Here is a 26,755-nt window from a genome sequence, read left to right as displayed (position 1 = left end):
TGTGAAACAGGTGCTGCCTGTGCTGGGCACGCCTGGCGGTTTACTCTGCTGGGTCCTGCTTCAGATGACGGCACAGGCCTGTCTGCCCATCCTTGCTCCACTTGGCACACATGTGAGGTTCTTACCTCAGAGGAGACTCCAAACCCAGGGTTGCACCTTAGAATGATCCCCTCAAATAAGGAAGGGACCTCTGGCAACCCCAAAGCCAGCGCCCTGCTTGGGCCCCACTGCGGCAACCAGAAGGGAATCATGCCGTGTGCTTGCTGTGCACACAGAAGCCATTGGCCCTAGCCGGGCCCTTTGCCAGGAAGGAGGAGCTAAAGCAAAGGCCCAGCAGGTGACTGGCTGTGCCCCTCCCTCAGGATGCGTTGATCCAGGCCCTGGACTGCGGGAAGGATCTGGAGAGCATGCAGAGGCTGCTGCGGAAACATGAGGAGCTGGAGCGGGAAATTCACCCCATCCAGACCCAGGTGGAGGTATGCAGCTGGAGTGGAGCTGCACCCAGGCCACCTTCTCAGTGGGAACCTGGACAGAAGCAGGGAGGACAGGCTTTGGGATGCCAGGGTACCCCAGGGCTCCTCTGGCCCAGTCTCTGACCCCAGCTTCCTCCACAGTCCCTAGAGCATGAGGTGGGCCTCCTCTGCCAGAGAAGCCCCGAGGCAGCCCATGGCCTCAGGCACAGGCAGCAGGAGATGACCAACAGCTGGTGGCAGCTCCGGAGCGGGGCCCAGAAGCGGTATGAACCCTGCAGGTCTTGTCCTCTCCAACCCATCCCCTAGCATTTCAGTCCCTGTGCTCCCCTAGGATTCCTTCTCCACCTTTCAAATAACTGTACTGTCCCCCCAGTAACTCCCAGCCAGTGGGCCCTCCCATGGTTGAGAGGATTAAGGGACAGAAGACACCAGTGGGCATGGGGGAGAGGGGCTTGAAGCCTGGGGACTAGCTGATGAGTGCTGTGGGCAGGAGAGAGGCGCTGGATGCCTTGCACCAAGCTCAGAAACTCCAGGCAATGCTGCAGAAATTGCTGGTTGGTGCCCAGAGGCTGCGGACTCAGATGGATGTGAGCCCTACTCCTCGCAGCCCTGTGGAAGCCCGGCGAATGTTAGAAGAGCACCAGGAGCACAAGGTGAACGGGCAGCTGGCCCAAGCCCCTCCTGGGCCCTCCTCTCTGCTCAGCCCCACCCTCCCCTTCCTCTGATCCCCACTTGCTCTTGGGCCTCCCGAGTGTCCCACCCGGCCAGCATCCTCCAGCCTCCCACCCCTCAGCTGCTTCCCCACCTCCCCTCCTGCCTGCTGGGCTGCTGCCAGCCTCCAGTGATCTGAGCCCAGTCCCGTTCCAGGCCGAGCTGGACTCCTGGACAGACAGCATCAGCCTGGCCCGAAGCACTGGGCAGCGGCTGCTCACAGCGGGGCACCCGTCTACCCCTGACATTTGCCAGGCCTTTGCTGGCTTAGAACAGGAGCTGAGCAGCCTGGAAGGGGCCTGGCAAGAACGCCAGCAGCAGCTGCAGCAGGCCCTGGAGCTACAGGCAGGCACAGTCCCATCCCCAGCCTACATCTTGCCCCACCTGGCAGGGCCTGCCCTGACCCCACAGCCCCTGGCCAGGGCTAAGGCTGGAGGGCTACCATTCTGGGACTCTTCCACCACTCAGCACTCCTGCCTGCCAGGCACCTGGTTCCCCAACCTGTGCCACTGGAAGGGTTACTCCTCTGTGGCCAGATCCTCTGCCGACTGTCTCTTGCCTTTTCCTTCATTCCCAGCTGTTTCTAAGCTCTGTGGAGAAGATGGAACGTTGGCTTTGCAGCAAGGAAGACGCCCCAGGCAGTGAGGTTCTGTGGGTAGGTGCCCGGCAGGAAGCGGGGACTTACAAGAGGAGCGTTAGAAGTCAAACCAGCCGGTGCTCCCTGAGCTCCCCAGGCCAGGGATCCCTTCTGGGGCATCTCCCCTCCACGGGCCACGTCCATCACTGGGCGGATACTTACCCATCATCTGGAGCAGTTCCCATGCAGCTGTGGACAGGCTCCACCGTGAACACCAAAGAGCTTCAAGAGTGCTTGTGTGGGCCTGGCCCATTCCTGCCACCTCACCCCTGCCCCCCTCACTTCCCAAATGCCTAAAGGTTCACTTTTCCCACCAGTGCTCCAACCCTGTAGCAGACAAGTGTAACTCGGAGGAGGCATCAGAGGATAACTGGGGACTAACCTAGTTCTCCGGGGAGCACAGAGGAATGAGTGTTCACCTTTTGTGAAAAAGCTCTGCCGGCCCCGGAGATTGTGGCTCTTGATCCCTATCCCAAAAGCCTCCCCTGGCTGGAAATCACTGTCCTCAAGCTTGAAACGGCCTTGAGTGACGTGAGGGATGCGTTTGGATCGAGCAGGCACTGTGTGGATGAGCATTTGGCAGGACGGCTCTAGGTGGGAAGGCAGGTAGCCTGGGATGGGAGTGGGCAGCCCCGTGGACAGTATTGGGTCCCTCGCTCCCACCAGGACCCCTTGGCCCCCCTGGAGCCTCTTCTGTGGAAGCACAAGATACTGGAACGGGACTTGGAGGCACAGGCGGGAAAGATCAGTGCGCTGGAAGCCACGGCCCACAGCCTGCAGCAGGGTGGGCACCCCGAGGCCCAGAGTGCCCTGGGCAGGTGCCAGGCCATGCTTCTAAGGTAGTGCTGGCTCTGGGGTGTGAGGGCTGCTGTGGGCGGGCTGGTGCAGGCATCTGGCATTCCAGTTCCTCCCTTCCCACCTTCCACTGCTTGGTCCAGCCTCACCAGCCTTTTCTAAGGACTGAGGTCAGATGCTGGGGGTCCCCAGAGCTCCTGATCCTGCAGTGTGTCTTCCTGTTAAGGACATCAAACACTACGTGGAAAATCCCACTTCCTTTTACATTCAGTTGAGATAAAGGGAGTTCACACAGAGACTTATGCTGGTAGACGAGAGGAAAATGTCTGGTGAAACAGGAGGTAGCAGGGCTCAGTGGTCGAGCATGGGCCTTCCAGGGTGGTAGTCGTGAGTCCCTGTGCTGCCCACTAATGGTGGGACTTTGCCAATTTCCTCCTGACGGCAGCTGAGCCTCGCATCCCGGCCCTAAGTGCTGTGATGAGGATGAAAGCACCATGCTGGCCCCACAGGCAGGCTGGCAGAAGTCTTAGGTTATCTAATGGAAGTTCAGGCACAGATACATGTGACCCCATGGCTGATGAGACCCCAGCTCTGCATTTTCCCCTGTAAAAGCTCATCGGGTGCGGCTGTTTCATCCAGCTCCTCGGACATTTAGATCAAGGCAGATACAGTCAAAAGCCAGATCCCAGACTGGTGAGGGCTTTGGTCCTTCCCAGCACAGCTGCCAGCCCCTACAAATGCTGAGGCTCCTTGCGCTGCTATCTTGGCAGTGGCCAGGGCACCCTCTCTCCATTCTTGCAGGTGGACTGCACCTGGGTACCTGTGGAGGTCTTTGAATTAACAGAATGCAATCACTGCTTTGCTGGTCTGTCACCACACCCTGCCCCAGTCACCGTAGGTGGTTCCTGGCAGGCCCCGCTGCCCCCAGCACCTGACTCCCATCCCACCCCCAGCTTCTGACCTTCTGCAGGAGCACGCTTCTGTTCACTTCAGCCTCTCCCCACCCGCTACACCCTTTAGAAGTGAGGTTTAAGCTCATACCAGCATGGGCAGGAGTGTGTGGACCCTCGGGTGTGAGAGATCCTCAGGGGTGGGGTGGGTAGGAGGGATATTAGAGCTTCTATTTACTTTATAGATCTCAATTTCTTTGTGCATATGGCAATGTACTTAATATTGGTAGAGGTACATATATAGTACACAAATTATTTAATATATGAATGTTAGCTGTTACATATTATATATATTGGGAGGCCCTGCTTTAAAAATTCTTGCTGCCAGGCGCGTGGTGGCTCACGCCTGTAATCCCAGCACTTTGGGGAGGCTAAGGTGGTTGGATCACCTGAGGTCTGGAGTTCAAGACCAGCCTGGCCAACCTGGTAAAATCTCGTCTCTACTAAAAATACAAAAATCAGCTGGATGTGTTGGCGGACGCCCGTAGTCCCAGCTACTCAGGAGGCTGAGGCAGCAGAATCACTTGAACCTGGGAGGCGGAGGTTGTAGTAGGCTGAGATCTCGCCATTGCACTCCAGCCCGTGTGACAGCAAGACTGCATCTCAAAAACACTTATTACTATTGCTAATACCAATGCATGATCAAAAAAGTGGTTTAGACACTGTTAGTCTGCTCATACAGCTGTATCATAATACCAACTGGGTGTGGTGGGTAAACCAGCAATCCCCAACCTTTTCGGCACCAGGGACCTGTTTTGTGGAAGACAGGTTTCCCCAGGGGATGGGAGGTAGTTTCAGGATGAAACTGTTCTCCCTCAGATCATCAGGCATTGGATTCTCATAAGGAGCCGGCAGCCTAGATCCCTTGTGTGCGCAGTTCACAGCAGGGTTCGAGCTCCCGTGAGAATCTGATGCTGGTGGATCCAAGAGGAGACGGCACTTAGGCACTCATGCTCTGCCACTCACTCCTGTGCGGCCGGTTCCTAACAGGCCGAGAACTGGTGCTGACCTGTGGCCCAGAGGCTGGGAACCCTGGAATAAACACTTTTCTTCTCACAATCCTGGAGGCTGGAGGGCCACGGTCCAGGTGTCAGCGGTGGGTTTCCTTGGAGGCCTCCCTGTTCTGGCAGAGCCGACTTCCCCCTGTGCCTGTGTCTGCCCCAGCAGCATCCTCTCATAAGGACACATTAGGTCACATTGGATTAGGACCCACACATAAGACCTTGTTTTCTCTTAATTGCTTCTTTCAAAGACCCTGTCTCTAAAACCGGTTCTGGGGTTAGACCCTCAACATAAGAACTTGGGGGTACAGGCCGGGCACGGTGGCTCACACCTGTAATCTCAGCACTTTCAGAGGGCGAGGTGGGTGGATCATTTTAGGTGAGGAGTTCGAGACCAGCCTAGCCAACATGGGGAAACCTCACCTCTACTGAAAGTACAAAGTTTAGCCAGGCCTGGTGCCAGGTATCTGTAGTCCCAGCTACTCGGGAGGCTGAGGCAGGAGAAGAGAATCACTTGAACCCAGGAGGTGGAGATTGCAGTGAGCCAAGATGGCACCACTTCATTCTAGCCTGGGCAACAGAGAGACACTGCCTAAAAAAAAATTGGGGGTACAGAATCCAGCCCAAAACAGATACAGATGGGGAGTGCAATGTATCTTTATTCCAAAGGAAACTCCAGACTCCAAATATACCCAAGGAAACCTAGGCTGGACGGGCATACAGATGCATATGTGTTCCGTGTATCCCAGTGGGCCCTGGGGGTGGCCCCAGGTCCACAAGCCTCTCTTTCTGACAGGAAGGAAGCGCTCTTCAGGCAAGTCAGGACCCGCTGCCACCGCCTGGAGGAGCTCCAGCAGCTGCAGGCCTTCCTGCAGGACTCCCAGCAGGTTAGCCTCACCAGGAGACGGAGGTGGTCGCAGCACTTGGTGGGGTTGGGAAGAAGGAGTTGCCCCAGGAAAAGGCTACCGTTTCCCTGGAGCATCCCAGAGGTCAGGGGATGGGAGAGCCATGGACATCAGGCCTGTCGTCCCCATGTGCCCAGGCGGCTGCGTGGCTGAGGGAGAAGAACCTGGTGGCCCTGGAGGAGGGTTTGCTGGACCCAGCCACACTGCCGGCGCAATTGCGGAAGCAGCAGAATTTCCAGGCCGAGCTGGACGTGAGCATGCACCAACAGCAGGAGCTGCAGCGGGTGAGGCCCTGTCGGGGGAGGCCATGGGGCAGCGTTCCAGGCAGAGCACAGGTCGGTGCCCCAGAGCTGGGCAGAACTGCAGTGACAGTGGCCAGTGTTATCCAGCACTTTTTGTGTGCAGGCACCTGGCTAAGCGCTTGTGTTAGGTGGAAGAGCAGTGAGAAGCAGTTGCTTCCCCAGGGAACCGTCTCCAAAAATAAACCTTTTCAGTAATTTTGAAAATAATATTTTGATGTGATCAAGACGTAGCCAGCAGTCCTGTGGGTGGAGTCAAAACATAGCCACTTTTTTGGAGGCAGGGTCTCCCTCTGTCACCCAGGCTGGAGTGTAGTGATGAGATCTCGGCTCACTGCAACCTCCACCTCCCAGGCTCAAGTGATCTTTCCAGCTCAGCCTCCCCAGTAGCTGGGATCACCAGCCCATGTGCTATGTCCCGCTACTTTTTTGTATTTTTGGTAGAGACAGGGTTTCACCATGTTGCCTAGGCCGGTGTCAAACTCCTGAGCTCAGGTGATCCACCTGCCTCAGCCTCCCTAAGTGCTGGGATTACAGGCTTGAGGGCCTTCCCTCACCAAGGGCTGGTATGGCACCTCTTTAAACACTCCCTTTTCCATCTGCAGGGGCAGGTCCTGACCCCAGGCTGGGTCCCTCTATGTAAATCACCCTGCTAAGTATTTTATATGGTTTATCTCATTTAAACAAAATAACCATTATTTTCTCTATAATATGGATGAGGAAAATGAGGTTTGGAGAGGTAAAGAAACTCGCCCAAGAACATGCAGCTGGTTTGCAAGTACTCTGCAGCTGCGGTGCTGGTGGTCACAGTCCACACAGTACCCTAGTGCCAGCAGTCTTGAGTCTATAAGGTGTGTTTCATGTTGTGGCTGTAGGAGGGACAGAGGCTGCTGCAGGTGGGCCCCCCAGCCTCGGAGGCCATTCAGGAGCGACTGCAGGAGCTGGGAGCGCTCTGGAGTGAGCTGCAAGCCAACTTCCAGAAAAAGGCAGCTAAGCTTCAAAAGGCTTGCGAGGTGAGGTTGCGCGGGTCACTGGGTAGCTGGCTGGGCTCCGGGCCTCTCCCTTCCTGCCCACCTCACTGTCTACCCTAGGCCCAGCGTCTGCGGCGGAGCATGGAGGAACTGTCGAGCTGGCTGGAGCCCATCGAGGTTGAGCTGCGAGTCCCCATTGGGGGCCAGGCCTTGCCTGGGGTGGGCGAGCTCCTGGGCGCACAGGTGGAGCTGGAGGCAGCCATGGATAAGAAGGCCAGGCAGGCTGAGGCGCTGCTGGGCCAGGCCCAGGCCTTGGTGAGGGAAGGCCACTGGCTTGCCCAGGATGTGGAAGAGCAGGCCTGGCAGCTGCTCCGGAGGTAGATTGGCCTGTGCCCTCAGCTTCTCCTCCCTGCCTTCCTGGAGGTACCCCACCCCTGCCCCTTAAGTGATGTCTTGTCACTTCTTCCCCTTGCTAATGATGATGGGCACAGCTGGGTGATCTGTGTCTCCAGGTCGCCCTAAATACTGACACCCATGGTCCCTGCCTCCCTGGGTCCCGCCCTCCACCCTCCGCCCCACCTCCACCCTCCACCCTCTACTCTCTACTCTCCACCTCTGTAGGGTCAAGAGCCTGTGGGAGCTCCTGCAGGAGCGCAGGACAGCCCTGGAGGCCCGGAGCCTCCTCTTGCAGTTCTTCAGGGACGCCGATGAGGAAATGGCCTGGGTGCAGGAGAAGCTGCCTCTGGCCACTGCCCAGGACTATGGCCAGAGTCTGAGTGCTGTGCGGCAGCTGCAGGAGCAGCACCAGGTGAGGCCCACCCAGGATGTGGGGAGGGGAGGGCAGGACCTTGCCTGGATGCAAGTGGGGCTCCTCAACCAAGGAAATGGCGCCCCCTGTGGCCTAGCCAGGAACTCTCTGGCTGTGGGGCTTTTGGCGTACCAGAGATTCTTTGGGGGTCATGGGGACAGGGAACTCCTCGGTGGGGGGGCAAGTTAGTGGGGTCCCATGAAGTCTCAAGCACAACTGTGGGAGTCTGCCAAGCATCAGCAGCATCCCCATCCTCTCCCTCCTACCCCACAGAACCTGGAGAGAGAGATGAGCAGCCATGAGGCTCTGACCCGGGTGGTGCTGGGCACCGGGCACAAGCTGGTACAGGCTGGGCATTTTGCTGCCCATGAGGTGGCCGCCCGCGTGCAGCAGCTGGAGAAGGCCGTGGGCCGCCTGCAGGCAGAGGCGGTACGGAGGCGGCTTCTGCTGCAGGAGGCTCAGGAGGCCCAGCAGTTTCTGACTGAGGTGAGGGGAGTGATGAGCCGCTGGGCCAGGAACTCCAGGGCAAGTGCAGCCAGAAGGTAACTCCAGGGGCTCCGGGCCTGGGCATCTTCGTCTCCTCTGCTCAGTGGTCTCCTGCACCCAAAGGCTTCCTTCCACCTGTTTCCCAGAAACTGGCCACTGGCTGGGTTGGCTTTTGTTTTTCTTCCCTCTAGACCAGTGGTTCTCAACCAGGGCTTTACATGGGAATCATCTGGAACCTTCCCTGGACCATTATACCTCAATGACTTCAGAATGGTGAATGTAATTGTGAAGGAAGAAAAACGGAAATAAATAGGCTAATAATTCAAAGGGAGAAACACTGCAAGGAATATTTGCTAAAACTTGGTTTAATTTTATTGACAAAAACAAAATCTATGCCTATGAATCAGGAAAAAAGTATCTATTTTGCATGGAAAAAAAATCACGTGGACCCTTTACCAAACACTGCCACTCTGGCTACATTCCAGACCAGATGTGACAGTTGAGGGGCAGAGTCCAGGCCAAGGGAGCGCTAAAGCTCCCAGGTGATTGCCATGTGTAGCCAGGTTGAGAATCCAGCTGTAAATCCTGAGCCCTGGAGGGTGCCCAGGGAAAACAGATCTCTACTCTGTCACCCCAGCTCCTGGAGGCAGGATCCTGGCTGGCCGAGCGGGGCCATGTCCTGGACAGCGAGGACATGGGCCACAGTGCTGAGGCCACCCAGGCCCTACTGCGGCGACTAGAGGCCACCAAGAGAGACCTGGAAGCGTTCAGCCCACGCATCGAGAGGTTGCAGCAGACAGCGGCAGACCTCGAGAGCAGGAAGAACCCAGAAAGGTGGGCAGGAGCCACCCCAGCCGGGGAGGAGCAGAGGGAAGCCCCCTACAGAGGCGGCAGGAGGCTGCCCCTCTGGGAGGCTAGAGAGGAAGGGCTCCAGTCCAGGCTGCACTTTATTCCTGCAGCCCCAAGGTGCTAGCCCAGCTGCAGGCGGTACGGGAGGCCCATGCAGAGCTGCTGCGGAGGGCTGAGGGCAGGGGGCACGGCCTGCAGGAGCAGCTGCAGCTCCACCAGCTGGAGCGAGAGACCCTGCTCCTCCATGCCTGGCTGACCACCAAAGCGGCCACTGCCGAGTCCCAGGACTACGGGCAGGACCTGGAGGGCGTCACAGTGAGTGACTCCTGAGCATACCTTGCGGGGAGTGGGTGGAGGCTGAGGAAGGTCTGAGTCAGGATGGACGGGTTGCTGGGGAGTGAGCAGAAAGGAGCTTGGAGAGGGTGTCCCAGGGAGGATCCTGACGGTTCCAGAACCGGGGCTGAAGGATTTCAGAGCCATGAGAATCTGCTGAGCTCTTCATGAGCTTTGAGAGCTCATGATACCATCTCGGGTGACCCTGCCGGGCCTCACACCTTTGCAGGTGCTGGAAGAGCAGTTTGATGCTTTCAGAAAGGAAGTTCAGACCTTGGGCCAGGCCAAGGTGCAGGCCCTGAGGAAGCTGGCAGGCACCCTGGAGCAGGGCACACCCAGGAGTTATCCCCACATCCAAGCCCAGAGGAGCCGTATTGAGGCTGCTTGGGAGAGGCTGGACAAGGCAATACAAGCCCGCACAGAGGTGCGTGACCACAGGCGGGGCCGAGCCAAGGGGTCTGAGTCTTCAAAAAAGCATGTCTCCCCGGTATCTGAGTCCCTCTGAGCCCTCCCTACCACAGGCTTTAGTTCCAACAAGACACATACCCTGCTGGTCTCCTCTGGGCAGCCACACGCATTGGCCCCAGTGGATGCTCCCCTCCCTCCCCGGCTCAGCTTTCTTCCAGGACTTGGCTGCAGTTGAGGCTCTATCACAGCAGCGCAGCCTCCTGTGCCCCTGACAGACCCTGTCTCCCAGCCCTGTGAGGTCCTGCGGGTGGTACTGCTGGGGCCAGCCAGACCCCCGAGAACCGGCCTGCTCCCTCATGTGGACCCAACACTTCACGTCTGCCTTTCCCTGAGAGGCACGTGAGGCCCTCTCTTCTCTGGCCTTCCTGACCCCGGCCTGCCACTCAGCCGGCATCATCACATTCCCCGAGGGCCGCAATGTGGAGGATGGTTTCTGTGCCTAGGGGCACAACAGGCCCCACTGTCCTCCTTGTTCAAAAGGAGATGACCCAGGAGGCCCTGTCTCCAGGGAGAAAGGAGTCTTGGGAGCGGAGCGCAGCCCTGAGCAGGTCCTTTGTCCTCTCCCAGAACCTGGCTGCAGCCCATGAGGTCTACACCTTTGAGCAGGCAGTGGCTGAGCTGCAAGGAAGGATGCGGGAGAAGACAGCCCTGATGACAGCGGAGGATGGAGGCCACAGCCACTCATCTGTGCAGACGCTGCAGCAGCAGCACAGGCGCCTGGAGGTGAGGGCCCTCTCACCGCAGCTGTGCCAGCCTCCTCTCCAGACACCCAGATCCCTTCCCCAAGGGGCCCTGGGACTTGGCCCAGGTTGTGTAGCAGAGTGGAGGTAGCTCTTCAGGCCTGGGTGCTCCTGAATGGGGAGCATCATTGGCTGAGTGGGGAGACTGAGGCCTGATCTCGTGCTCTGGTTGCAGAGAGAGCTGGCAGCTATGGAGAAGGAAGTGGCACGGGTGCACATGGAGGCCGGCCGACTGGGCCAGCTACATCCTGCGGCTCAGGGGGGCCTGGCCAAGCGGCTGGCTAAGGTGCAGGAGGCCTGGGCCACCCTGCAGCTGAAGGCCCAGGAGAGAGGCCGGTGGCTGTCACAGGCTGCATGGGGCCATGCCTTCCTCGGGCGCTGCCGGGAACTGCTGTAGGTGTCCTTCCTTGGCTGCTGGCTCACCTCTGCCCTGAGAGGTGGGGGTATCCTGGTTCTTTGGAGAGCTGGACCCTCCCTCCTTTGCTCTTGCCCTACCCTTGCTCCTCAGCCAGCCCTGACAACAGCTCCCTTACCTGCCCCACAGAGCATGGGCACAGGAGAGGCAGGAGCTGGCATCCTCCGAGGAGCTGGCTGAGGATGTGGCGGGGGCTGAGCAGCTCTTTGAGCAGCATGAGGAGCTGGGGCAAGAAATCAGGGAGTGCTGCCTTCAAGCCCAGGACCTGTGGCAGGAAGGACAGCAGCTGGTAGATGACAGCCACTTCATGTCCCTGGAGGTGTGAACACAGAGGGTGGGCCTGGGGTTGGGCCGGGGATGCAGCCTGATTGCCCAAGGCCTTAGAGCCCCTCACAGGTGTGGAAACCAGCAGGACGGGAGGGCTGTGCATGGGCAGGGAGAGAAGCTGGGAAGGGGCAGGTGCAGGTCTCACAGCCTTCCCTCTGTACTTCCATTAACCCTTGGCTCTCCAGCCCATCCCAAAGTGGGAGCTCTACCCAAGCTCTCACCCACAGCAGCCCTTCCCCGCCAGGTGACAGAGTGTCTGCAGGAGCTGGAAGGTCGGCTGCAGGAGCTGCAGGAGGCCTGGGCCCTGCGCCGGCAATGCTGTGCCAAGAGCTGGGGCCTACAGAAGCTTAGGCAGGAGCTGGAGCAGGCTGAGGCCTGGCTGGCCTCCCGGGAAGGCCTCCTGCTGGAGCCCGACTATGGGGTGAGTGGGGGTCCTGCGCCTTAGCTGGCCACCAGGCTCCAGGACCCCCAGAGCTGGGCCTCACCCGAACGTGCTTCTCCCCAGCAATCAGTGTCAGATGTGGAGTTGCTGCTGCACAGACACCAGGACTTAGAAAAGCTGCTGGCAGCCCAGGAAGAGAAGTTTGCCCAAATGCAGAGGAAAACAGAGGTGAGGAGTGCCTCGGCCAGGCGCTGAGGGCTGGTGGGGGAGCAGTCCCTCTCAGTCTGCGAGTCACGGTCTCCCAGGCCACTGCCCTGCCTCGCCCAATCCTTTTCTGGGCCAGCGGCAGTGGTAGGAGCAGCATCACAGTAGGCTTGGTGCGAAGGGAGCCTCCAGAGTCGAGGCTGAAAGCTAACGAGGGAGAGGCAAGCCTCGGAGCGGGAGGGATGGAGAGGGAGAGGTGGACATGAGCCCGAGGCATGGCCCATCTCCCTGACCTGACTCACCTTGCCCGTCTCCCCAAGATGGAACAGGAGCTGCTGTTGCCACTGCAGGAGCTGAAACCCGGGAGAACTGGCAGCTCACTGACATCCTTTCAGTGGAGGACCTCTGGACACCAGGGGCCAGGAGCACAGCTGGCTGAGACAAGGGGTCCACAGGTAGGTGTCCCTATGGGGCTGCAGGCTCCCCCACCCTGGTCTCCCTGGAGTGTATAGTGGGGGTGCGGCCGTTGGGGTGAGGGCCTACACGCTGGAGCCAGTGCTGGGAGCCATGGGCACAGGAGCTGAAGGTCGTTAGGAATAAAGAGGGCTGTCTATGGCTGAACCACCCTGACCGAGATCAGCACCCAATCTTGTCTCATTTCAGAAGCTAAGGGTTGGGCCTGGCCAGTACTTGGATGGGAAGAATAAAGAGGGCAGGGAGGAGTGGATGCCTTGCCCGCCTTCCTGAAGGTGCTGGTCCTGACATTTCAGGGCCCCATCTTGTATTTTCAGAATACAGAGGGTACTCCCACCATGGAGGGGTCTTTGGAGTTCAAGCAGCAGCTGCTGCCTGGCGGGAAGCAGGTAAGTGGCAAGAGATTCCTTCTCTAGGCAGCGCCCCCCACCTTGGAGAACATGGAGGGACTGGGAGGAGCCATCTGCGCCTGGTGCCCTCACACTGTGGATCTGGGCAGATGCTGCCCCCCAACCATGTTCTCAGGGCAGTTTGGCTCCTTGGGGCCCTTCCCCGCTTCTGCCCCCACCCCAGAGGTGGGGGGATTCCTCCTACCCGCTGGCTCTTCCCCTTCTGCTGTTTGCTCTGTCAGAGCCCCTCTATGGCTTCCCCTTCCCCTCGGGACTTTGGTCCAACCCCGTGAATTTCTGGGGAGGCTCCACACACACCACGGTGAGGCGTGGACAGGCCCTAGCTCTGGCTTCCCTTCTGCGCGTGGCTCATGCGGCCTTTCTGCCTCCTCTCCGTAGCCCAGCTCCAGCTCCTGGGACAGCTGCCGTGGGGCCTTGTACAGCAGCTCCCTGAGCCTGTCCGTGGATGGGAGAATGGCAGCGGAGGTACCGGGGGCGTGTGTGTGTGTGGGGGGGCGGGGAGGGGCGGAGATGCAGACAGCAGCGTGCTGGGAGACAAGGCAGAGGGCACACAGGATGGAAGGGGCCCCATGGGGAAAAGCTGAGGAGGCTGCAGTGACCCTGTCTCTCATCTCTCCTCAGAAAGTGGCTTCCATGGTCCTCCTTGACCTCACAGGAGCCCAGTGTGAGAGGCTGCAGGGCCACCATGGCAGGAAACACACTTTCTCCTTAAGGTGAGGGGAGATAGTGGACTCGGGCATGGCGCCCACCAGCCACCTAGCGCAGCACGGGCTGGAGGTGCAGGGGTCCCTAAAGGGACAGTGGAGTTTGACCTGTGGCTGTGTGGGTGCCAGGCTGACCAGTGGGGCAGAGATCCTGTTTGCGGCACCGTCGGAAGAGCAGGCTGAGAGCTGGTGGCGAGCCCTGGCCAGGGCTGCAGGTAGGCTTCTGGGAAGGATGCGGGGAGGGTGGCTGCCTCCAAGGCCCTGGTGGTTTATGCATCCTTGGGAGGTTCCACAGCGAACATCTCTAACTCCTCAGAAGTGGGATTTACTGTCTTTTCTCAGAGAACTTCAGTCCCAGAGAGGTTAAGTGACTTGCCCAAGACCACACAGCTAATTGGCACCGGATATGGGGATAGTTTTGACCCCCAGCTGTATCCTGGTCCTGTTTTGCCTTTTGGTGTCTGCCGTTCTGAGGCTGCCCCAAGCCCTTCCTGCCAGGATCCTCATGGACACTGTCTTCTTCCAGGCTCTGTCCTGTCTGCTCTGGGGGCTTCTATAGCCTTCTAGTCCTCAGGCAGCTTGGACTGGCCCCACCCTCGAGTTGTTTTGCAGATAGTGAACAAGCCCAGTTCCACTCCAAGGAATATAAAGGAGACAATCCCTTACACCCCTTTATTTTGTGGCTGGTGTGCTCTGCGGAGGCTGTGTGGACACAGTGTGTTCAGGGAATGTTTGGGATCCTAGCGCTGTCTCTGGTTCCCCTGAACACTCCTCCCAAGTCTGTTTTCCCAGAAGCCCAGAGGATCTTGAGTTGTTCCAAGTTTCAGAATCCCCCATCTCCTAAGAAAGGCTCAGCCTTTCTTAGCTCACCTGCATGGAGTTTTCTCAGAGGCAGGAAGCATGGGGGGGAAACCTGCCCATGAGTGCTCAGCCCACCCTGCATCCCCACCTGGGAAGGGCCTGGCATTGCCAGGCTGCCCAAGGCCATGGTGAACCCCCAGAAGCTGGAGAAAGGAGCGGCCAGACTGGGTGGTTGCAGATGGCTTGGGTCGGGGCCAGGCTAACAGTGGTTATTCCCTCGCTCTGCAGCCCAGAGTCTGAGCCTGGAACTCAAAGCCAAACCTGTCAGCTCTTCAAATGAGTGTGCGGCGGAGAGGATGCCCAACCTAGAAGTCGACACAGGTGGGACACCTAGGGCAGGGAGCAGGGTGGGAAGCCCTGGGCTTCAGTGGCTGGCAGGCACTGTCATCTGCAGCCTGAGGTTCCACAATTCAGACTTATTCTCTTGGGCTGTGGGGAAATGCTATGGGAGATCCTCAGCTACCTCTGCCCACTCTCAGCTGTGAGAGAGGAATCCAGGCCACAAGGCCCAGATTTACCTATAGACTTGACAACTGTACCCTTCCACACCCTCCACAGTGCAGAGACCCTGTAGCCAGCTGTCTGGGCATGCCCTTCCTGCTTGGCCGCTTGCATGAGGGGCAGCTCAGTTTCCCTCGCCTGGTGCTGCCTGGGTTTGATTCCGATTCCTTCCTCTCCACGGCACAGTACATTGGCAGGATAGCCAAACCTTGCCCCATCCTTGCTCCAACCCGTTTTCTACCAATCCTTCCCTGCTTACCCCCATCCCCAGTGAGCACTGGAGGGGGCCCGGGGTGAGCATGTGCCACTGCAGGCCATGGAGGAGAGGTGAAGGCGGAGGAACGGGCAGGAGGCTGTTAACTGGCTCCTCCTTTCCTCCTTGCAGATGCTCAACCCCCTCACCCACATCTCCTTCCTAACTCCAAACCAGAAAGGGCTTCAGGCTTTCCAGGAGGAGGGGACACCTGGGGTTAGATGAAAGCAGAGGGGAGGGACTGGCGACAGGAACATCCTACATGCATGGGTCCCACGCCAGGCTGAGCCTCGATATCAATGTGCACCTGCACACACAGCCATGTGTCTGGAGTGTCGCAGCCACCGCTGTGGTCCCCAGTGTACCTTTCTCCCAGTCCTGCGGGGCACACTATGATTCAGATGTGTTGCTGACAGCCAGGCCTTGTCCTGGACTCAGCAGCTCCTGAGGCTACCCAGACAGCTATTATTTCTTCTGCTGTCTAGCACAGGGCAGAGCTGGAGCCGAGAGATGTGGAGTTGGGTTGTGAATAGAGGCAATTCCCTCCTACTCACCCCACGTCATTGCTGCAGCGCCTGTCAGCTCTGGAATCCACCCCCACACTTACTCTAGGAGGCTGGCTGGTCCAGGAAAGGGCAGGGGCACTGGTATTCGGAGATTTTGGGGTGGCCAGGCCCTACTACATTCATTCTGTTTTCCTAACAGGTTTGATCACTGACGGGAACCCCACTGCAACATCAAACCTCAAGGCCAAAAGTGAGGACACGTCGAGGGAACCAGAATGAGACTCGGCTACAGGCACAAGGGCTCCTTCCCCTAGCTGCTTCAACCCACGTTCCCAGGACAAGCTTCTGGAGTAGACAGGTCCTTGCTTCAAAATGGGTCCCACCATGTGGCAGGAAACAGCCACTGCCTGGCTTTGCCCTGCTGTCCCTGTCTGGGTGAAGAGGAGACATCTTATGGCAGAGCAGCTGGGGAAGGCCAGGGCTACCACAGCAGAGACCCCAGGCCCAAGGGGCCTCCTCCCTGCTTGGCAGGGTGACCTATGCAGAGAACCAGCTCTTCGGAGGAAGCCCACACTGCTGAACGAGCTCTGTAAGGTACCTGGGGAGATGTTTTGTTCTGATACACAGTCCTTGCTCTGTATAACCAAGAGCCTAGAATGACATAGCCCTTCTCAGCAGTATTAACAGATGATCTCAGATAGTGCCTCACATTTGTATGTGTCTATAACGTATAAAGTGCTCCATCCCACTTTGTACAACTAAAAGGAACGCGGAAGGGAAAGCAGACACAGGTGATTACCCCCAAACAACTGACTCATAGATGCTCAAAGAAGTAAATACAGTCAGCACTGCTCTGGGCTCAGCCTCCTTCTCCCACTACAACGCTCTGGGAGTCCAAGCCCCACTGCACCTGGAGCCCCATCCTTAGATGCTCTGGTGCACTGGGCAAAGATGGTCCCTACCTGCAACTGAGCGGACAGGGAATAAATGAGCCTGAAAGTTGTTGGCAGGGTTGGGGGCAGGGCCCCAGCCATCACTGGGGCCTGCGCTGCCGCCTCCGCTGCACGGCCTGGCGCAGGGCCTCCAGCAGCTGCTCCTGGTTGTTGCAGACATTGTAATGTGTCAGGCGCAGCAGTTTATCCACGTCCTGCTGGCTGTAGGTCACCTTTGTGTAGTGGTAGGGAGAATCTGATGGAGACAGGTTCACCTCACCCGAGGCTGCCTCCTCGGGTGTCCGCCGGACCCCTGTGGAGAGAGTACAGCCTGGCAGGGGAACACGCTGTCGTAGAAGTGGGGCAGCAGGAGGGGGAGGTGCATAGAGGCTCACCAGGGGCTGAGTACTCCCGGAAGGAGTCGCTGACCAGAGGAAAGTGAAGCACAGCAGGGGCTCCGGGGTTGGTGGGGTCGGAGAAGGCATGGCACTCCCGAGGCCGCAGCTGCTCTTCTGGGCTGGGAGTGATGGGCGGGAACGGGATCCCCTGCTTCTGGCAGAACCGGTCCAGGAGCTGCAGCTGCTGCAGGGCAGGCAGAAGGGCTGTCAGCGGAACAGGTCCCCTGGCGTCCTTGAAGCTGGGGCTGACTGAACATGAGACGCACGGGACCTGGGGCTCGAATGCCACGTCCTACTCTCCAGTGGGGCCTACAATGCCAGGCTTTGGAGAAAATGCTCCACACCTGACAGGCTTCAGTGGCAAGACTGAGCAAGGTTGCCCCCAGCACTCCAGTTCTGACACTGGGAGGCAAAGCAGACTTGTAGGTGGGCCCAGAGGCACCTTGCAGGTCAGGGACGGGGGAGCCAGATCCAAGATACCAGGAAAACCTCACCAGCTTCCAGAACAGAATGAGCTCCTCTAGTGGCAAATTAACAGATTCCAGTGTCCCAATCAATCACATGCAGTTACTGTCACAGCTCCTAAAGGAAGCTGGACCAGACACTAGACTCCAAAGCCGTTCTCCATGGGGGAGGAGCCAAGAGGATGGGTGGAGTCTGGGGCCACCCACAACCTCCCTAACCTGGAAGGCTCCGTGCAGGTTGTAGTCCAATGACAGGATGAGGTCCACATCGCGAGTGGGCTGCAGGAGGGGCGGGCAGCTGGTGTTGATGAGGTAGCCGACATCCAGCAGGCACAGGTGGGGCTCCGTGGGTGTCAGCTGGTTGGGGAGCCCATCCAGAGTGGTGGCTGGAAGGTTGGGGAGAGGAGCAATTGTCACAGACGCCAAGGGCACCAAACTCCCGCTGGTACAAGATACTCTGCTTGCCGGGCGCAGTGGCTCAAGCCTGTAATCCCAGCACTTTGGGAAGCCGAGGCGGGTGGATCACGAGGTCAAGAGATCAAGACCATCCTGGTCAACACGGTGAAACCCCGTCTCTACTAAAAATACAAAAAATTAGCTGGGCATGGTGGCACGTGCCTGTAATCCCAGCTACTCAGGAGGCTGAGGCAGGAGAATTGCCTGAACCCAGGAGGCGGAGGTTGCGGTGAGCCGAGATCGCGCCATTGCACTCCAGCCTGGGTAACAAGAGCGAAACTCCGTCTAAAAAAAAAAAAAAAAAAATACTCTGCTCTACTGCTGAACCAACACCCCCACAGCCTTGCAGGTAGGCCCTGGGTCCCGAAGACAAGGAGAAAAAAAGCCCCTGCTCCAAGTAGTTTAGGGAATCGAGCTCAAAGGGCGAAGATGGGAATGGACTGTAAGGGGTGTCTGGACTGACGACTCGAGGCTCAGATGGCCACAGGAAGACTTTGGAGAGAAGCAGGTACCTTTCCAGGTGGAGAAGTGAGGATGCTGAAAGTAGTCTTGGTGGAAATGGAAGCCATGCAGGAAATTATGTGTGGCCTGGGCCAGCGGGCGCCGCGTCAGGAGGTCAGCAAAAAACTCAGCTATCCTGCCGGCTGTTGAGGGTGGTGCTTCTACCTTCAGAAGGGGGACCTGCTCCTTGTCTACACAGGCAAGAGAATGGTGACCCTGGAAGGGGAGGAGGGGAGAGCCCCCCCGCCCCCTCATGCGGCCCCTGCTGGCTGCCCTTGGGTACCCTGATGAAATCACCTGAGCACCTACCCAGGCTGTCCTGGTTCCTGGCCCAACGGTCCCAGAACTGGCTGGGCTCTGAGGCCCAGTATAAGCTGTCCTGGAGGTTGGCTGCATACAGGTTGCTCCAGATACCTGAAGGAGTGGCTGTGAGGGAAGAGAGCTCCGCACTCCCATCCCAACCCCACCCTTCCCCACGGCCAGGCCTGGTCCAGGAAACTCCTGACTGAAGGCCACCCTCTCACCCAGGGCTCATCTGCCCTGCACCACCCAGCTTCTCCAGCCTGCCCAACACCCCTCACCTTCTAAGAAGCAGATGCGGGACTCAGGGAGCCTCTTCATCAGCTGCCCCATGAAGAACTCAGAGCCAAAGAGCTCAGAGGGGATGAAGGCCCCGTACTTGGGGAGGCCAACCTCGTAGGGGGTAAACTCACACCATTCTGTGAGGAGAGGCCACCCCTCAGCCTCATGGTCCAGAGTGCTCAGGCACCCGCACCCCAACCCAGGGCTTTGCCGAGGACCAGGAGGCCCAGGCCTTGTGGCTTGGCCTTTGAGCATAGCACCTACGGCCCTTGCCTCCTTCCCAAATGCCTCAGGGACCCTGGTAGGGTACCAGTCTCCAGAAAGCATGGGACCTGGCCTAAGAGAGGTGGATGTGACATCCACTTCTGCACACAGGCCCCATCTCCCCTTGCTCCACCAACCACGAGGGCACAGGTCTCAGCGCTTGGGCCACTCACCTCCAAATTCAAAAGTGGTCAGGCTCTGCCCCTTGGTGTTGAGGGCACAGTAGATGGGCAGAGGGTTCTGGCCGTGACTCAAGGCCTCTCGCTGATCTGAAAGCTTGCAGTCATGGGGCTGGGGAAAGATGAGTGGAACCTCAACCCTTAGCTGCCTCGGTGCCTGGGGCCTTTCCCATGCTGCTGTCCAGCGCCGTGCCCTGGCTCTGCCCCCAAGCCACAGACCCACACCTCATCGTGCAACAGCGCCTCGTTGATGAGGGCCCACAGGTTGGTGAAGCAGCTCGGGTAGCCCAGGCGGGCACGCTCCGCCAGCTCCTGCCGGTACCGCTGCAGCTGGCTAGGGGCCAGCACTCCCAGCTTGCTCTTGGTCACCTGGGTCTTCAGCAACTCAGTGGGCCGTGCCAGGTCCTTCTGAGACCACTCTGGGTCCTCATAGAGGTTGGCCAAGGCCCTGGGAAAAGCCGCAGCCAGAGGCCTGTCATTAAAGGGCCCCATCTAGACCTCATGTGCCCCAGGCTTCCTATGACAACAGCCTAGCAGGGACCCTCCCAGGGTCCCCTCAAGCATTCTCCCAGCCCTTCTAGTTTACTCACAGGCCTAGAAGGACCCTGTCCCCAGCACCCACTGCCACACAGACTCCAGCATCCTCCTGCTCCCAGCTCACCAGGTGGAGCCTGAGGCCCCGGTGATGTAGGAGACGCAATCCAAGAGGCCCAGCTCCTTCAGGGCGGCCAGCTGCCCATACAGAGAAGTCATTGCCCGGATCCCACCACCAGTGGCCATAACAGCTACCACTGGGATCTGGAAAAGAAGACAGGCAGGCTTGGAGAGGCCCTAGGGATGGGGAAGGCCAAGCCATAGGAAGAGGAGGTAGCAGGTCACATGGCCCCCATCTCACCCCACAGCTAAGACCTGATCATGTCTTGGGACCAGTTCTGGGTCAACCATCCCAACAATGGGATCAGAAACAGCCTCGTGAGCATCCAGTTCTAACGGCTCCAGGAATAATGGCCCAGGCAAGTTCTGAGCCTCATCTCCTTACCCCGAGTCTGATGCTCACTTTCTGGAAGTCCCAGGGGCCACCTCAAAATTCTCCCAAATTGCCGTCACTCCCCCAGGAGAGGGCTCAGGCTAATATGAACCTCCTGAACCACCTGGGCCAGCAGGCCTCATACCCATTATTTGTCTCACTCCTCAGAACAGAACCATTCTTAAAGCCTGGGCTAGGATGACAACCAAGAAAAGGCAGGAAAGCCAGCCCTACAAGGCAGCTCCTGTGCGAGCTCTAGGCACCGCAAGCACCACTGTCTGTACCAAGTCCCTGCTAATGCCAGACGAGCGGAAGCAGGGCAGGGACAGGCAGCTCCAGGGTTAAGCACCAGGTGCCAGGCCCAAGCAAGCCCAGGGGACACCCCACCCAGCCCAACCCCTAAACCTCATCCTCCTGCAGGTCTCCGTCCAGCTGCAGGGCCTGCTTCAGGGCTGCGGCCACCACCTGCTTCCTCATGCTCAGGAAGGCCTGCTCTTCTGCACAGGGCACAAAGCCCAGTCGCACAGCCAGCTCCTTCGGTCTGTGGGGGAAGGAAGAGACCCTGAGACAGCGCGCAGCCTTCCCCAGAGACTAGGAAGCTAGGTCGGCCTCACTGCAACGTCCACTGCCTTCTCTCCTCTCCCTAACACTCCTGTGTCACAAGACTCAAGTATGACACCTGGGGAGAGTATGTCCACATGTGGACACACTTTGGAATGCAGCAAAACAGACCGGCAGGACATGGAATGCCACGGCCGAAAGAGCCTGCTTGGGGTCCCCAGGGCAGACAGGCCCTCACACAGGACCCATACAGTGGATTCCCCCTCCAAGTTTGGGGTTCTGTCCCTCACCCATGGAGCTCAAAAATGACGACAGGCCAGGCACAGTGTCTCATGCCTGTAATCCCAGCACTTTGAGAGGCAGAGGCTGGCAGATCACGAGGTCAGGTGTTCAAGACCAGCCTCGCCAACACAGTGAAACCCCATCTCTACTAAAAATACAAAAAAATTAGCAAGCCATGGTGGTGTGCGGGGGCGCCTATAATCCCAGCTACTCAGGAGGCTGACCCAGGAGAATCGATTGAACCCAGGAGTCAGAGGTTGCAGTGAGCCAAGATCACGCCGTTGCACTCTAGCCTGGGATATAGTGTGAGACTCTGACTCAAAAAAAAAAAAAATGACTACAAAGAGAGTGGAGGCCAGGTGCAGCACTTTGGGAAACTAAGGCAGGCATATAACTTGAGGGCAGGAGTTCAAGACCAGCCTAGCCAACATGGGGGATCCTTATCTCTACTAAAAATATAAAAATTAGCCATGGTGGCGCATGCCTGTAGTCCCAGCTGAGACAGGAAAACTGCTTGAACCCGGGAGGGAGGCAGAGGCTGCAGTAAGACAAGATCATGCCACTGCACTCCATCCTGGGTAATAGAGACTCTGTCTCAAAAAAAAAAATACAGGGGAGGGGGAGAAAAGAAGGACCAACAATCCCATCTCTGCAAGGTGGGAAGCCACTCTCCCAAGATGGAGGGCCAGGGTGGGCGGCGACTCCATGAAGATCATTTAAGGTCCAGGCATAACACCTTCCACCCAAAAGGCCACAATTTCCCCTCTTTTCTCCCTTGCTTTTCCTGCTCTCTCTGTGCCTCCAGCCATGTTACCATTTTCCATCCTCATCTCCCCGCATTTTCCAGCCAAACATTTATCAAGCACTCCCTGGGTGCCTGGCACTGGGCTGATCACTCACCCCTCCGACCATAGGCTCCTCCTGGTACTTTGTGCCCCCCACCGAGCACTGGCCTGAGCCCCTTCAGAGAGCACGAGGATGAGGGTCGGCTGTTTCTCCCCCTCAATCCTCCAGGCCTGCCCCAGCCCCGCCCCCCAGAGCCTTGCCCAGTCCCCAGCCACGCCACTCACCCTTCTTCTTTTTTCAGTTCCACTCTCATCAGAGGCTCCTGAAAACCATGAAGGCCCCAGTCACAAAGGTCAGCCACCTCCACCCAACTCTGATTCTCTTACCCTGACCCCATGTGCACTGCCCCAACCCTCGCCGCAGGCCAGGCCTGAAGCAGGGGTGCTCAGAGGACACTCCCCCAAGAGCCTGGCCCCAGCACCTGCTCAGGGCATGACCTGTGGAGAGAAGCGAGAAACAGGCCCATCCCTTCGTGGCCTGGGGCCCAGCCCAGGTGCCCTGCTTCCTCCTCTGGGAGGCCAGTACCTGGGATGTGGGGAAGAGAAGCCTCACCAGTTGGCCAGAGGGCAGGGCACTCAGTGGCACCTTCAGCTGCTCCTCGGGAGCATCCTGCAGGGGACAAAGGACAGAGATCTAAGAATCTTTATGCTTCTGCTCCTAGCAAGGACCTCACCAACTCCCGCTGGCAGCCACAGAGGAGTGGGAAGGATGGGAAAGGAAGGCCAGCATCGGCCCACACGCGCTTCCAGGGTGCCTACTCTGCCACATGGGGCAGAAGTCAGGCTGGGAGGAGGTGAGGGAAGGAGGAAGTTCTGGGGGCCCCACATCTACCTGCAGGTGAAGCCTCAGCTCCTGCTCCCAGCAGGCTGGGCAGTGGAAGTGGAAGCTGCCAGTGCCCACAGAGGCCTCCTGCAGACCCTCAAAGGACCCAGGAACCACAAGCTGAACTCTGCGCTCTGAGCCTGGAAACAGGGACCAGTGCAGAGAGGCTGGGAACGGTGTCTCTGTCCACAGAGCCCATCTTGCTGGGAGGCCTGGAGGGCACCTCCCTCTCCCTGCTGAAATGGTCTGGCCAGGCCAGGGCTGGAAGATGGAGCCCCCACCACAGTCCCCCTGAGAAGGCCTAAGGGGAAGCTCAAGCCCCAGTGAGTCCCACATTGAATTGGCCAACCCTTAAAGGAGAAAAACAAGGGCTCAGAGCCGGACACTGTCCCAGTGGGCTGGGGACTCACGCTTCTGGTCTCCTGTCTCCTCCAGTTGAACGTGCAAGCAGGAGAGCTCCCGGGCCTGAGGTATGAAGACAACCTCTCAGATACTAACACCACCCCCATTCAGGGACCCCAACCCGCCTGGGACCCTGGCTCCTGCTGGTCTGCACTTCATTACCTGGGCCAAGTCACCAAGCATTTGCTTGAAATTGTACTCCCTTAACGAACTGAAATCCCAGGTCCCCAGACTCAGGCAGTGGTGACGCCTGAGCTTCAGGCCCAGGCATAAACTCGAGCCACTGGCATGAACGATTCTTGGGACCCCAGACCACCTCCGAGAGCACCAGTCATACTCACCACCAGGATGCCATTGCTGACAAGCTGCTCGGCACAGTCAGCCCTGGAAAAAGCCCCCAGACCTCCCTTAACAGGAGTCCAGGTTCTCACCCCAGAGGCCTGGGCGTACCCTAGGCACCGGCGCTGCCTTTCCCACGAGGCACTCCCACCCAAACTGCCCCAGGTCCCCAACTCACAGGCTCTGCAAGCGAAATTCAACTTCTAGGCGCCCCTCGCCCTGAGAAGAGAACCAGAACCAAGTCAGACAGGGTCAGAAGAAATGCGTGTATGTGAGAGAGTGGGAGACACATGGGTGTGTGCAAGGGCGCGTGGAGATTTCAACCTTCTGCCTTGCCTGAGGGCTCAGTGAGAAGCTCTCGCACCGGAACTCCCCAGCCCGCAGAGTCCCTGCATCAAACAGCACTGACAGTATAGGGTCATCTCCAGTCACCAGGTCCTGGTCAAAGACTTTCAGTTCCACGACATTCTGGAAAGGGAACAGAGTGACAGGGCTGCTGGAGGGAGGGGATGGGAAGGTGAGCAGGGCAGCGGCAACGGCTGGTGGGGATGTGGGTAGAGCCGGCGCTGACAACGGGCCCACCTTGAGCTGCCGGTGGATCCGGAAGTGAAAGCTCTGGTTCCAGATGGGGCTGCTGCTGTTCTTGACTGTGCGTGTCTGCAGCCTGTGGCTGCAGGCTGTGGGCAGCCAGAGAGTCACGTAGCAATCAGAGGGGGTCACTGCGGGAAGGAGGAACAAGTGTCCACTGGTGGCCAAGAGCCCTTCCCAGCCAGCTGCCCAGACCCCTTCCTTCCATCACCTAGAGCCCCATGTGGGGTAGGACTGAGGAGGAGGGGAAGGGGGAGCAGAGGCAGAGCCCCAGCTACCACCTTCCACCCAGAAGCTCCTCTCAGGCCCCTCTTCTAGGCCCTGCCCACCACCTCTCCACCACCCCCAGATCCAGCCACAGCACCCTCCTCCTCAGGTGTACACTCACTTAGGTCCTTCGAGGGCAGGCGATGGGCCTGCAGGACATGAACCGTGAGCAGGCAGGTCCTGGACACCTCTGCCTGCAGAGGCAGGAGAGGGGAGACTGGCTACAGGCTGATGAAGCCAAGGGTGGCAGGACTGCAAGGGAGGCTGGGGCAGTCCTTCAAGGCCTAATCCTGAACCCCAGGCCTGTCCTCCACGCCATCAGACTCCTCAATCGACAAGAAGAGACATGACATCTCCATCATGATGCCTGCCAGCACTTACACAGTGCTCTGCACCGGCTCTGGGCCAAGGGCTTTGCATACATTAACTCATCCATTACACAACCACCCTATGCGCTGGTACTATTATGATGACCCACTCCACAAGGGAACTGAAGCACGGGGAAGCAGTCACTTGCCTGACGTCCCGAATAGGGATTGGAGCCCAGGCAGGCAAACTCCAGATTATGCCCTACCCAGACCTGCTTCCACTTCCTCAGGCAGTTCCCTTTAGGCTCTCCACCCCACATCCCCAGCCTATAACCCAGCTAAGCAGTTTCCAGGCCGGTCTTGGGTGGCAGGGGACATAAACTATGGAGGGAGGGGAAGTGGAATGTCAGGGCTTTGGGCCCCCAGCAGAGCTGCTCTTACCCTCCCTCCACCCCACTCAGAAGTGAACCCTGGAAACTCGAGGGCTCTCTCCTGGGCAGGGGCAGTGGCTTCTAGCTCAGACCCTGTACAGGCTGTCACACCCTCCAGGTCCTGCCAGGTCAGGCTGCAGATGTTACCCCGGTAGCTCCCTCCCAACCCATCCCCCTGGTTTTGGGAATGCAGCCTGGCAGGTGGGCCAGGACCAGGGAAGCCTGTGCCAACTCTTCCTCTCCGCCTTCTGCCTGCCTCCACAAGGGCCCTAATGGGTCAAGCCCAGGGAGCAACCAGGTCTGGGGCAGTGCTAGAGAGCCTCATCTAGCAGGGTCAGCCCAGGGCCCCCCACATTCCAGGCAACTGAGTCAGAGGAGCACAGAGCAGCCACTTCCTTCCAGGGCCTCAGGATGGCAGGTGGGAGCCTCTGAGTTTCCAGGGCCCAAATCCATGGTGCCACGGACCTCTGCTGGGAGGCCGTTCCCACAGCAGAGAAAACTCAAGATGGATCCATCATCCCCAGGCTGCCTCCTCCCAGCTTCTGTCCACTGCTCTGGTCTTGTGGCCAACAAACTCCCCTCCCTACACCTGAAGACCATAGCTCCCATAAGAAACACATTAACCAGGCCCCAGGGAGAGACCAGGGGTCAGAGTAAGAGCCCAGTGCCCTGCAGGCCTTACCAGAGCCATGAGACTGAGTCCTCAGAAGCAGGAATGATGCGGTAGCAGCCACAGGATCAAGGACTGTCGGCTTTCTAACCCAGAGCCAGGGATGTGATGTCCCAACTGGTCCCAAGTCCCTCCCACCCCCCGCCTCTGCTCCACCCAAGCTCTACACCCACTCCTGATCTGTCACCTGTCCAGGAAGTAAGGCACCCTAAATCTGTACTCGAGCTTCTGACACCTGTGTGGCACTTGCCAACCATCACCACCTGGGCCTGCCCAACCCTGCCCTGAACGCCCAGCTCTGTAATCCCAGCCCTGCTGTAGGGGAGGGCTGCTCTCCACAGAGCTTGCTGCCAGGAGCTAAGCAGAAGAAAATCAGGAGTGAGCCCCAGAACAGCAGCCAGGAAAAGAGTGGAGTGTCCTGGCACAGGCCTTTCGCAACTCTGGTGCCTGCTGGACAGGAATGCCCAGTCTTGACTGCAGGGCTCCGCCGATCTGAGATGAGCACCCGGGCACCCTTACGACAGGCAGGGGAGTGGCTGTCACATCAAACAGCCCTTCAAAGTCGGGCGCTGGGCAGCTTCCACCCTGGAGCTGGGTGCTGCATGGCTGGGGATGAGGCCTGTGGGTTGGCACCTGGGCGGGAGTTCTGTCTCCAGGGTATGGTTTGTGGGAGGGTCAGAGTGTGGACACCAACTCCTTCCTCAGAGGGGCAGTCTCAGGAGAGGCGGGAGTTTCTGTCCCCATCCTGCCTGTGCCTATTATGGGAAAAACAGGGGTTATCCCCAGGGCGCCAGGTCCCACCTGCTGCCCCTGAATGTGGGGAGGACAGTAAACCCGAGCAAAGCTAGGAATAGCTCTTGAAGCCCTGGGCCAGAGAGCCACAGGACTAAGGTCTGCTTGCTTATCCAAGGGAGGGGCTGCGGTGGCTGTTGTGGACAGCAGGCTTTGGACAGCTGATGGCTCTTCAGGCCCA

General features: G+C 58.6%; 2 protein-coding genes across 7 annotated transcripts in view; one reads left to right on the top strand and one right to left on the bottom strand.

Annotated features, from left to right (window-relative positions):
* The window catches only part of SPTBN5 (spectrin beta, non-erythrocytic 5), a 45,776-nt gene extending 29,605 nt beyond the window's left edge, over positions 1-16,171 (top strand). Inside the window, exons 41-67 of the mRNA XM_017531040.2 lie at positions 363-476; positions 615-736; positions 964-1,126; positions 1,341-1,529; positions 1,762-1,839; positions 2,488-2,660; positions 5,364-5,454; positions 5,610-5,756; positions 6,647-6,784; positions 6,863-7,119; positions 7,364-7,550; positions 7,824-8,036; positions 8,674-8,870; positions 8,996-9,200; positions 9,448-9,642; positions 10,254-10,409; positions 10,602-10,819; positions 10,971-11,160; positions 11,413-11,589; positions 11,674-11,778; positions 12,075-12,209; positions 12,546-12,617; positions 13,017-13,103; positions 13,260-13,351; positions 13,472-13,557; positions 14,432-14,524; positions 15,663-16,171. Coding sequence (XP_017386529.2) covers positions 363-476; positions 615-736; positions 964-1,126; positions 1,341-1,529; positions 1,762-1,839; positions 2,488-2,660; positions 5,364-5,454; positions 5,610-5,756; positions 6,647-6,784; positions 6,863-7,119; positions 7,364-7,550; positions 7,824-8,036; positions 8,674-8,870; positions 8,996-9,200; positions 9,448-9,642; positions 10,254-10,409; positions 10,602-10,819; positions 10,971-11,160; positions 11,413-11,589; positions 11,674-11,778; positions 12,075-12,209; positions 12,546-12,617; positions 13,017-13,103; positions 13,260-13,351; positions 13,472-13,557; positions 14,432-14,524; positions 15,663-15,742 — 3,960 coding nt within the window. The 3' untranslated portion in view covers positions 15,743-16,171. The remainder of the gene's footprint in view (positions 1-362; positions 477-614; positions 737-963; positions 1,127-1,340; positions 1,530-1,761; positions 1,840-2,487; positions 2,661-5,363; positions 5,455-5,609; positions 5,757-6,646; positions 6,785-6,862; positions 7,120-7,363; positions 7,551-7,823; positions 8,037-8,673; positions 8,871-8,995; positions 9,201-9,447; positions 9,643-10,253; positions 10,410-10,601; positions 10,820-10,970; positions 11,161-11,412; positions 11,590-11,673; positions 11,779-12,074; positions 12,210-12,545; positions 12,618-13,016; positions 13,104-13,259; positions 13,352-13,471; positions 13,558-14,431; positions 14,525-15,662) is intronic.
* Positions 16,172-16,354: 183 nt separating this feature from the next.
* Positions 16,355-26,670, bottom strand: PLA2G4B (phospholipase A2 group IVB). Of its 6 annotated transcripts, none has more exons than XM_017531031.2 (20): positions 25,795-25,870; positions 24,495-24,567; positions 24,101-24,237; positions 23,855-23,986; positions 23,697-23,737; positions 23,521-23,563; positions 23,188-23,242; positions 22,787-22,917; positions 22,481-22,564; positions 22,180-22,217; positions 20,672-20,807; positions 19,901-20,037; positions 19,465-19,687; positions 19,234-19,351; positions 18,796-18,933; positions 18,524-18,628; positions 18,226-18,405; positions 17,477-17,643; positions 16,791-16,977; positions 16,355-16,708 (listed from the first exon to the last, which is right to left on the bottom strand). In XM_017531031.2, exons 1-20 carry the CDS (start codon positions 25,801-25,803, stop codon positions 16,497-16,499), a joined length of 2,346 nt encoding a protein of 781 aa, XP_017386520.1. In that variant the 5' UTR covers positions 25,804-25,870; the 3' UTR covers positions 16,355-16,496. The 6 variants fall into 6 exon arrangements, with proteins under 6 accessions (XP_017386520.1, XP_037595386.1, XP_037595388.1 ...); XM_037739458.1 differs by having other exon boundaries at positions 16,363-16,726; positions 22,781-22,917; positions 25,795-26,670; XM_037739460.1 differs by having other exon boundaries at positions 16,363-16,708; positions 22,781-22,917; positions 25,795-26,670.
* Positions 26,671-26,755: the final 85 nt, after the last annotated feature.

The sequence above is a fragment of the Cebus imitator genome, unplaced genomic scaffold (genome assembly GCF_001604975.1).
Source record: "Cebus imitator isolate Cc_AM_T3 unplaced genomic scaffold, Cebus_imitator-1.0 Scaffold70, whole genome shotgun sequence".
NCBI lineage: Eukaryota > Metazoa > Chordata > Mammalia > Primates > Cebidae > Cebus > Cebus imitator.
The sequence above is the reverse complement of the archived record's forward strand: the minus strand, read 5'-3'. Positions and strand labels throughout refer to the sequence as shown.

Excerpts from the sequence above, each read along its gene's own strand:
- PLA2G4B (XM_037739458.1), bottom strand. Across the intron at positions 23,987-24,100 it reads GGATCCACCGGCAGCTCAAG|AATGTCGTGGAACTGAAAGT; the intron begins GTGGGCCCGTTG and ends TTCCCTTTCCAG. Across the intron at positions 18,629-18,795 it reads CCGCATCTGCTTCTTAGAAG|GTATCTGGAGCAACCTGTAT; the intron begins GTGAGGGGTGTT and ends CCACTCCTTCAG.